The following is an 11544-nucleotide window of genomic DNA, read 5'->3' on the forward strand; positions in this document are numbered from 1 at the left end:
ACAAAGATACAAACATGAAAGATTTTTTAAAACTAACTATCTCTTCAATGTTACAGCTCATTTAGATATGTAATTATACTTGATTTTAATGCTTGATTACATTTGTCAGTCTTAATATATGAGGAAATTCTACTCATAAAATAAAATGGATAGTTTGAAAAGCCTACTTTTTAAAAAATTTTACAACATAATAAAATATTTGCAGTGCTGCACATAAAAAAGTGTAAGAAGACATGATGTTTGTAATTGGATGGAACCTGTGGATGAAGTAGTGTTTTGCAGGGCAAGGGATAAAGTTTCTTTATTTATAGAAGTTTGTTGTGAATTCAGTGATCTATACAACCAGCTGTAAGAATGTAGTTTACCAGTAATTTTAAGATTCCATGTGAAAAGGTGTGTGCATGAATAGGTCTATGCAAATATGCATGCACACATAGTACAAGACAGCACTAAAGAGCATTAATTACTGAGGGAAGGCAGTGGAGTATTTTATGTTTGAGTAATAATTACTAGCACAGTCAAAACTGTGTTTTGAGTGCTTTCCTGTTTATAGGTAGCTGTGACAACGCTCAAGGTTGTTAGAGAATGGTAAGGAAGTTTTATGTTTTAAAACTGCAAAACAGAGAACTCTTTCTTCAAAGTTATGAGCCATGTGTGTGAGGTGGTATTGTGTAAGTAGAAAGGCTTTGTTTAGTCTGATGGGCAAGGCTGAGGATGCTGAGGGTGCTGGAGACGCTGCTTGAATCCCAGCCAGAGACCTGCAAAGGCAGTGGCCTTGCATCTCAGTCCCCCCACATGAATGCCCAGAGGATAACTTTCCTCTGATCTCTCCCTGATATTGTGACAATAGAGCCTTTTCATGATCTCAAGATATTTGAATACAGTCACACCTAGAACTATGCAAATGCCAGAAGAGATGAGGGGAAGTTTTATCAGAAGAATTCCTGCATTAAAGAGAGTGAGAAAACTTAAGGACTTCATCAGAGCACTAAGTTTGCGTATTTTCTTATGCATACATTTTCCCTGATGATACTGGTGTGTGTAAAATAACAGAGGTAGATAACACTGTGGTACATTGACTATTTTACTACTTTTGCTATTTCATAATGCTTTTCTATAGAGCCATCAGAAGGACCTGTGGTTGACACAGGCATTCTGGGGAAAAATGAAGTTACAGTAAAGTGGAAGGAGATTTCAAAGCCTAAAAGAAATGGATTTATCACTAACTATACAATATTTTATAAATCTGAAGATGGAAACGAATTGAGTAAGTATACATTAAACAACAATACTTTCAACAGGGCTGTGAAATTTTCAATTTCTCTTCCATCTTGATATACCTTTGAATTCAATGGATAAAGACATGACAAGAGTAGAGGAGCTAAAATACTTTGGAGAATCATAGATTCTGTGTAAATTCATAGATTGTGAGGGTTCAGTGAATTTGTAAGTTTCATGCATGTTGGTCGAAGGACATGCCTTCAGCTTCTGTAAAAGTATGGTGGAAATTTTCTGTTAAAGTATTTTTACTGTCAGTTTTCCATAAAAAGCAAACTTGGAAGTAACAGTAAAATAAGCTGCCAAGAAATAGTTTCTTTGGACGTCATTTTAGATCACTTTCTTCAAATGTGTTTGATTTTCTGTGCTTGCCAAATGTGTGCTTGTGCTTTTCTGGTCTGGAGGCTGATCATATAGATTTGAGCATACTCCTAATCTCTACCTGAGAAATAGTCTCCATACAATCTGGCATTGCAATAGTATCTGTTAAAAAATTCTTTAGTTTAAATCTCAGCAGAATCTTTCACGAAAAGTGTTTGGGTGACCTAAACTTTTCTTCCTATATGGTTTATGAAGAAAGCTGTTGGATCATTCAGTGCTTCAGAATTGGTTTTTTCCTCCTTTTTTTTAGACATCATTGTTATCAGGCACCTAACACAATCTATTCTGCAAAGTTTGCAGGCTTACAAATCTTGTAATGCTTGGTTTTTTATAGATATTCAGTTCAGACCCAGGGCAAGAGTATTCCTGGTAATTTTTAAATGTGAAAGAGGAAGCAGATTATTTCTGTCAGATTTAGTCATCTGCACACAGTTTTTCCTACTGTATTGGTTACTGAGTAACTTAATGCTGACTGCTTTGTGCAGGGTGATCTGTGAGACATGGAGCCTCATGTTACAGACCTGTGCTTCTCCATATTACTTGTAATGTAAAGCAGACTGTGTCCTTTTTACTTCAGATTCTTTTCTTAGAAAATTAGGTGTAAATACCAATGCAAGTTAAATTTAAATGGCAAAGTGTGCTGTACTGATGTTTTTTGAGGCTTCTTTGATGTCATGTGTTCTTGATAATAGTAGAATATGGGGGTGTGTGCCAAGGTGACTTCACTGATGGCCTTTTAACACTAGAACTTCCCTTTCCCACCCTTCACTTAAGATAAACTCAGTTTAAATTGGGACGTACTGCAGCATAACTATTTCCTGGGTGTTTCTTGATAGAACTGTCAGAGGAAATGATTGCCTTTGACTTTATGCACCAGAAAACGTTTTAGTGACTGTCATTTCTTACATGAAGATGCATTTGGTACTTAGTGTTTGGTATTTAGTAGACAGAGGATGATAGGATACATGCCCTGCTTGAAAAGATTTAAAGGTGAAGCAAATTACATTAATTTCAATACTGAAGAATGTGTTAGAAACGCTGGGTTCTATTTATAAAAGCATTTTGAAACTTGGAAAGAAATTCCTGTTGATTTTGGCTTTCCTTTATTGGGGTGGTATCTCAGTGCTGATAGATGACATTCTTTTGGATAATTTGTGTCTAACTGCGTGTAGTAGAAATATAGTTGAATTTCACAAGCTACAGAAAATAGCTGGAAGTTCTTAATTTCTGAGCCAACTATTTTGAGGAAATAAAGTTCTCAAAGCACTGTTCTCAGTGATAAACTGCACAAGATCATAATTCACCTATCTTTAATATTAACAGAACTATTTGTTTTTAAAAGTAAGTATGTAATAGTTCAGGTTTTTTCATCAACTTTTAAGTAGTACTGATAAATATTGTTTAGTAATTTAGGTTTTGTCTGGTAAGGTTGCTTTGCATTTTAAGTCACCTTTAAAATAGTTTGTGATCTGTTATTGTAGAAGTTGCTAAATAAATGTACTGTTGCCTGCTATAACATTACTTTTGTGTATTTGCTGACATAAATCTTCTCCTAAAAAGATGAAACAGTGAACTCTGACGTTCTGCAATACAAACTGAAGTCCTTACAGGCTAATACACAATATACTGTTCAGATCATGGCAAGCAACAAAGCTGGTGGAACCATTGGAGAGCAAAAAACCTTCAAGACTTTGAAATTTGGTAAGTAACAATCCAGGTTAACTATTTAAAAAAATGGGTTTGGAAGTAAGAAACAGAACATTGTTGTTTAGGCATTTGTTAACTTCTATTTGTTTTAAAGTAATGTTGAACAAAACAAGGAAGAATTTGCAACAGTATTTAACTTAATTTCACTGAAAATTTCACAGACTAAAAAACCCCTCAGAATTAGAAGTCAACCCCAAAACTCTTTATTTACTTGTCAGTAAAGCTGTGAAATACTGTGGTTGGTTGTAGAAGCAGCAGTGTGTGTTACCAGCGATGGGATGGGATGGGATGGGATGCCTAACAGTTCGTTAAAAAGTAGGCTTTTCCATTGGAGAGATTTACAACAACCACACATTGTGTTGCACCTAATCTGGTATAGAAGCTTAACTAATGAGTGCAGAGATTGTGGCTAGTGAGTGTGTAGGGAAATACCTTTTCCTATCTTACTATTTATTTTAGCCAGATTTGACAGTGAGATTGGTATGATGGCAGCAGATCAAAGCTCAGACATTCCCTCATTTCAGCTTCTGGAAGAATGTTCTCAGTACATTCCTAAATGCCTCTGGTACTCTGGTACTTGGAAACTAGCTCAGAGTTCAGAGTAACTGTATTTTTTTGTGATTTAAAAGGAAATCTTAAAATGCGATAAATCTGTTCCTAAAGCATCCTGGAAAGTCTCATCATGACCTGGTGTTCTGACTCAGTAACTGCGGCTTGTTGGATTCCAAATACTGATCTTTTGACTCATCATAGAATGGGTATCCTGCTGTATTTGGAGTAATTTTGGCTATTTTTGACAGAGCTTTTTAGAATTTGGATATTAAAAATTAGCTGTCTTAAGGGAGTACCTGGAGAAATTACAATGTGGACTGATTGGTGTTTTGGTTTTTATTCCTTTGTTTTTCTCTAAAGATGAAGAAGATTTCTTTTTTATTGCTATACCTGTTGGGATAAGCATGTTGTGTCTGATAGGCCTTTGGATAACATGCATTTTGAAGAAACACGCGTGAGTATATTTGCTACTATCTAAAACTGAATGCAACCACTTAAAATTAACTTATAAAACGCGAATTTTTATTTATTTTATCAATGCCTTTGTTGTATTCAAAACCAATGTCAAAACAGAAAACAAGCAATTGAAGTAAAAAATAAATAAGTATACAGGTTATACTTTGACTGCAGTTTATGTGCTGTAGTCCAAAAGTAAGTATTAGTTTTAGAAAGTTTAGTAAATTGAAACAAAATAAATGAAAGAAATGGGTTTACATTTCCACCTACATCAATTGATGTAAAATGTGACATATGTGCCACTTGCAGTTCCATGGTCATTTAAGTGAGGAGAGCAAACTTAAAGTCAATTTCTGAAAAATTAATAATGCCAAGAAATAAAGCTTTCTAGACACTTTTAATATGCTAGGATGGTACTAGGACATATTTCACATAGCCTCTATTGCTTATCTTACCTATAACAATATGACTTAGTTTGTGAAGCCTCCCTTGAGCTGCAAAGGAGTAAGGAAAAAACCTAGAAATTACATTTTGTGAAAATAGTTGGAAACTTGATCCTTCAGTATGGGCCTGTATCTGTACATGATTCATAATCCTTTCATCTGCTGTCATGGAAACAGCAGATACTAATTTTTTTTGGACAGATATTTTTTTTCTCAAAGCATGGGGATCTAGTGACATTCTAAACATGACTGTGAGATTTTTTTAAAGATTATAAAATATGATTTTCTTTCACAAGAAAAGTGACTGGGTTGTTTGGCTGATGAAAAGATTAAAAATCTGAACTATTTTTGGGCATTCTAAGCTATTGGAACCAATACTGTTGTCGAGTGAAGCGTCAGATAATAAGTAGAATTGAAGCAATAATTTCCATCCCTTTTGCCCCTATATCTGTGTTGAGTATAATTAATTTTTACGCTAGTAAAAGTTTTTTTTTAATTTGGAAGAATACTTTGAGATTCAGTAGAATGTTTATATTCCTGTGTAGATCAAATTGCCATGTGAAAAATCAAACTAAGGACTGGGTTTCATTCCCTTACTTCTCTACCCAGTGTCAATGAGTCATTCCATGAGTGAGTATTGTTCATCTGCTGTTAATTTAGGAACTTAGTGTAGCTTTACTGTAGTGTAGTGCTACAGACACTTTTCTTGAGCAAAGGTCACCGAGGTGGCTTTTCACTGAAGAAACATCCTAAAAAATTATTACAGCAAAATTTGAATACTGTCTTACTGGATTACTTATTTGGATACTGTCCATCATTTAGCAACAGTCCTGGCTCACTGGGGAGGTTCCAGATGACTGGAAGCTGGCCAATGTGACACCCATTCATAAAAAGGGGGGGGCAAGGAGGATCCTGGTAACTATAGGCCAGTTAGCCTGACCCTGGTACCTGGTAAGGTAATGGAACAGTTTATAGTGAGTGCCATCACAGAGCACCTACAGGATGGTATCAGGGTATCAGACCCAGCCAGCACGGGTTTAGGAGAGCGGGTCATGTTTGACCAACCTTTTATGACCAAGTGACCTGATGGATGCAGGAAGAGCTGTGGATGTTGTGTACCTGGACTTCAGCAAGGCCTTTGACACTGCCTGCCACATCATACTCCTGGAAAAGCTGGCAGCCCGTGGCTGGGACAGGAGCACTCTGTGCTGGGTTAAGAGCTGGCTGGATGGACAGACCAGAGAGTGGTGGTGAATGGTGCTGCATCCAACTGGGGATCAGTCACCAGTGGTGTCCTCCAGGGGTCCGTGCTGGGACCTGTTCTGTTCAATGTTTTTATTGATGACATGGATGAGAGTTCTGAGTCTTTCATTAGTAAATTTGCAGATGGCACTAAGCTGGGAGTGTGTGTTGATCTGTTGGAAGGCAAGAGGGCTCTGCAGAGAGTTTGGATGGATGAGCAGAGTCCAATAAGATGAAGTTTAACAAGTCCAAGTGCCGAGTCCTGCATTTTGGCCACAACAACCCCCTGTAATGCTATAGGCTGGGGATGGTGAGGCTGGACAGTGCCCAGGCAGAAAGGAACCTGGGGGTACTGGTCAAGAGCCAACTGAACATGAGCCAGCAGTGTGCCCTGGTGGCCAAGAAGGCCAATGGCCCCTGGCCTGTATCAGGAACAGTGTGGCCAGCAGGAGCAGGGAGGTCATTCTTTCCCCTGTACTCAGTGCTGGTGAGGTCACACCTTGGATGCTGTGTCCAGTTCTGGCCCCTCAGTTCAGTGAGGGCCTTGAGAAACTTGAGCATGTCCGGAGGAGGCATCAAAGCTGGTGAGGGGCTTGGAACACAAACCCTGTGAAGAACGGCTGAGGGAGCTGGGGTTGTTCAGCCTGGAGAAAAGGAGACTCAGGGGTGACCTTACCACTCTACAGCTCCCTGAAAGGTGGCTGTGGTCAGATGGGGGTTGGTCTCTTTCACCAGGCAGCACTGACGGAACGAGAGGACACAGCCTGAAACTGCACCAGGGGAGATACAGGTTGGATATTAGGAACAAGTTTTCCACTGGAAGAGTGATAATGTACTGGAATTGTCTGCCCAGGGAGGTGATGGAGTTCCCATCCCTGGATATGTTTTAAAAAAGACTGGATGTGGCACTTGGTGCCATGGTTTAGTTGAGGTGTTAGGGCATGGGTTGGACTCGATGATCTTGAAAGTCTCTTCCAAACTAGTCATTCTGTGAATTCTGTGAATTTTGGCATGCTCTTATTTCATATACAATTTAACTGAGTAATATAATAACACATATAATATAATAAAAATGGCTTTTGTGAATTAATAGTTTTTCTGCAATGTCTCTGTAATCCAAGAGGTCTTGTTGAGATCTTTCGTAATTAAAATCATTGTAGGAAACTGTTTTATTGAAAAGCATTGTGGTGATATAGAAAAGACCTCCTTTGTTAAAGTTTGACACATTATCAGTATTTGGAATTTCTGATGATTTGTTAATTTTATTTTTAATAATCTATTTCTTTCATAATTTGGCTAAAATTCCTTCCTCAATTATAGGTTTAAAAAGGTTTGCTGGCCTGATATACCAAATCCTGAAGAGAGCCTTGCAGTGGAATGGCCTCTTGCTTCATCTATGGTAATAGCTGGAATTTTATACATTAAAGAAGGGATCAAATGGAGTGAAAAGAAATCCTTTTCTGGCAGTTATTTTATGAATCAAACCCCCTCCCCCTGTTGAGTTTCATTCTTTTAAAGTGCTACAAAACGGTCTTTGTAGTATTCCAAAACAATAGAGAAGGTGCATCTTCATCAAGTATATTAATCTAATTCTTATAGGATATTGAGAAATAATGTTTTTAAGTGACAAAATGGTTGGTATACACGGTTAATTTAATAAAGTAAATCAAATTTGCACAGACCATTGACTTTATTAAATCAGTTTCCACATCTGCATACCTCCTGTCTTCTCCACAAAAAATGTATTGCAACATATAGTAAGATTTGGTATGTGGTTGTATTAACAGTGTTGTCTTTTTATTTTTTCAATATTTATTCCTTATAAAGTTTTGATGTTTATTTAAATGGAGTAGAGTTGCTCAGGTTTACACATAGTAATTTGTGGATAATGGGGTTTAAATTTTTCTCAAAAATATCTGGTTAGGCTAGAAAAGACGGACACAATCCAAACTTGATTCTGAGCCTTCAAGGAAACTCATTCTTCCATTAAGCACAGGAAACCTAATACGAAAGTGTTTAACAAATGGAGGGAATAACATTGCCTTTTTTATTACTCATTCAGATGTAACTGCATCCTGTCTGAAATGCATGTGAACTCTTTACTACTGCAAGTCTGAAATTACAAGTTAAACAGAACTCAAATAGTAATTATTTATTTATTAAAAAATGAACTGATACATTATCTATCCCTTTATAACTCTCCAATTTATCTCTTTGTACTGACAGAATAATTCATTTTTGAAGAGAGTGTCATCTCAGACTAAAACTGTAGAATTTGAAGACATAAATGTTTTGGAATATTGTTTTCCTGAAGAAAACCAGGAAGGATCACTACTAGTAAATTATGAAAACCACGTTTCTGAATGTACTGATATTAATAAAAAAGACACAACTAACAGAGATGAAAAGATACTGTGTAATGAAGAGAATGAAGTTGCTAAATGTTTCTCCCCATCCATGCCTTATATAATTGCTGAGCAATTTACCAGAAGTCAAGTGCATTCAGCTTTGATACCAGTGAAGGAAGTCCAAGATATAGAAATGGCTGGAAATGATTTGTGTGGATCCCAACAGAATCCAATTAAAAATCAAGAAAATGATGATGAAGAAGCTTTAAAGCTGGAAGATTTCACTGAAAAAGCATTGTTCAATCCATACCTTAAAAATTCAGTTAAAACAAGGGAATTTCTTGTTTCTGAGAGCTTGCCAGAACACAGTTTGGATGAATGCAAAAGCCAGTCAAATGTCTTACCTCCTTTTCAATCAAATGTTCCAGGACAATCCTACATAACACTGGATATGTTCAGGCTGGCCAAAGCTCAGTAGCATGAGAAAAATCCATTGTAAAATCCTCCTGTGAGATATTCCTTGGCACTGCTGCTCATAGGCATTCATATATTCTAACATGGCTGATCTCAGTTAATTTGGATGGGAACACCCTCTTCCTTCAAATAGCTGTGAAGTAATTTTTTACACTGTGTGTGTACACATCAGAGTTCACTTTCAGTGTGGATGTTTGGGGTTTTTGTTGGTTTGGATTTTTGTTTTAGTTTGTTTTTTTTTACCAGACATGCCAGTAAAAGGCAAAAGAAACAGCTTTTGTTATTTCTTCTTAGTTCTTCTGTATCAACCTGCTAAAACACACTGATATTTGCTGCAGGAGCATCGAGCAGTACAAGCAGCTCATCTCTTTCTCCCCACACAACCAGTTCCCAAGGCTCAGCTCTGATGAGGAAACATGGACGAACTTGAACAGGGTCAGAATCTGCTGAATTCTTCCTTCAGTTACATGAAGCAGAAACACTTTCCTGGACTTATTTCCCTTGATTGTTTTTTATCTGGTTTTATATATCATGTTCCTCTTGGTTTACAAATATTTTCTAGATTTCAGTAGTTGTCTTTTTGTATCCTGACTCTTGAATTAATAATTTGGCTTACAGTTTCTTGTCTTTAATGAGAATGTATTTACTATGTTATCTGCATTTTGGAAAATGTGTTATGCTTGCTATGTTGCTTCCTTCCCTATGTTTTTAGTAGTCCTCAGCATTTTGTGTGATTTTTGTTTCTCCTGTTTGTTTCTGCTTTTTAAAACTGCTTACTGAAGGATAACTTCTTATCTTCTTGTCCTTGTGCTTCTAATTTCAATTTAAAACTGCATTTCCCAGTTGAGATTTTGATATTTGGAACTGAAAAAAAAATCAACTAAATTTGTCATCTTCTGTTAGAATAAGCACTAAGAGTTAGGAAATTATTTTTCAGGGAGGAAATGAAAAAACACTAAGTCTACAAAATCTTCACAGATACTCTCTGGTAAATGATTTAGGATTAGGTATTTCTACATTAAGAATATTACGTTTGTCATTTGGTTTATGATTTTGTTAAGTCATAAATCTAGTTGGAGTTTCCATTTTACAAATCAACAATTAAGTATTAAAACACTTGATCACACTGATTTTTTAACCGGAAAGAGGCTATTATTATAAAACTCTTACTGAAATACTCTGCTAAATAACAGGTTTAGAAAGATGGAGAGTCTAAGTAAATTGTATTAGAAGGGGGTGTTCAGTATGATACGTATTGGGGATATGGTAATTTTAAGACTTTGAACTATTTTTAAAGTAGTTAAGAGTTTTGATGTCAATAGTCTTGTTTGCACAAGATTGTAGTTTGCACGACTACAGATTTCTTCCAGGATAAAAAAGATACAGGAGTTATGGGGATAGAAAAATGAGAGACAAATGTGAATAGGATTAGAAAGCTTTTCCTTTCTGTGCAGGAAGAGGAGTGGAAGAATGGAAAATACATTGTAAGCACGAATGAGGAGGCTAAGCATTTCCCTGGATGCAGTGGCTATTACTTGCATTGTTTTGGGGAAAACAGTGTAAAGTTTTGCATTTAGAATCTTTTTCTATAGATTGGAAGCTGCTTTAACTTAGAACAATGTTCCTTTAATTGCCCAGAAAGGATGGGAAAACAACTTCTGCAAATGCTCAGAAACACTGATTTCCCTCTCTCATGTTTGTTGGATCAGTTTCTCAACCACAGTGCTCCAAGATGAAATGCATATATATTTGCTCTTACAAGCCCTTGGTCACCCAGGTAAGACATACTCTGAAATTGGGACAGAGCTTTGGTTAGGTCAGAGCTTTTTTCTGCTACTTAATTTCATTCTAGACTTCTCACTCACAGCTATGTTTTTGTCTCCCTGGGCTCAGAACTCAATGATTTCATCACAGTAGATTTTTTTCCCTTAAATCTCACTGTTTGTTTTAATATCACAATATATAAAAATAAACACATGCAGAGATATTTTGGGCCTCTCTAGAAATTGTTTAGCAGCCATATGAAAGCTGTGTATTCTGAGTTGCATGTTTGAGACAGGCAAAAAGTAAAAATAATGGAACCTTTAAGGGATCGTTAGAAAGAGGAGATTCTTACTAGGTGGCTCAGGCAGGTTATCCTTGTAACAAGTCTTAGGTTCTGGAGGGTGAGTATATCCTTTTTTATCCCACTTCATTTCCTTCCCAATTGATATTCTGCTTTTCTCTCCTCATTTTCCTGCTTCCCTTCCCCAGGATTTTCTCAGAAATAGCAAAATGCTAGAAGTGGGCTCAATACATTCCAGAAACTAAGGCTGCCTTTTGTACATGCTTTAGAATGAAAGCTTCTTGCATTTGTTTTTTTTTTGCATTGGGAATTGTACTCTTTCTGACCTTTTGCAGTTTGTCTTTCAAATTAACACTGTGAACCATTAAAAAATTAAAACTGAGAAAATGTGTAAATTTTTAAAATTGATTTCTACTAAATGCACCATTTATACATTTTAGATTTTCATATTCACATAGAATAGGTCTCACTTTGGACTGCTATTTATAGGCCCACAAGAGAGTGGGCTTTAGTCATAGTAATTTTCTGTGGCCACAATTTGAGTTGGTAACTTTCTTTGAATGTTCAACAACAAAAACATTATTCCACTTGGGTTGTT

At 36.5% G+C, this 11544-nt stretch overlaps 1 protein-coding gene across 1 annotated transcript in view; it reads left to right on the forward strand.

Annotated features, from left to right (window-relative positions):
- The window catches only part of IL31RA (interleukin 31 receptor A), a 37683-nt gene extending 26346 nt beyond the window's left edge, over nucleotides 1–11337 (forward strand). Inside the window, exons 12-16 of the mRNA XM_033086326.1 lie at nucleotides 1121–1267; nucleotides 3220–3360; nucleotides 4279–4372; nucleotides 7380–7458; nucleotides 8286–11337. Coding sequence (XP_032942217.1) covers nucleotides 1121–1267; nucleotides 3220–3360; nucleotides 4279–4372; nucleotides 7380–7458; nucleotides 8286–8885 — 1061 coding nt within the window. The 3' untranslated portion in view covers nucleotides 8886–11337. The remainder of the gene's footprint in view (nucleotides 1–1120; nucleotides 1268–3219; nucleotides 3361–4278; nucleotides 4373–7379; nucleotides 7459–8285) is intronic.
- The last annotated feature ends 207 nt before the right edge of the window (nucleotides 11338–11544 follow it).

Source organism: Catharus ustulatus, chromosome Z (assembly GCF_009819885.2).
Source record: "Catharus ustulatus isolate bCatUst1 chromosome Z, bCatUst1.pri.v2, whole genome shotgun sequence".
NCBI lineage: Eukaryota > Metazoa > Chordata > Aves > Passeriformes > Turdidae > Catharus > Catharus ustulatus.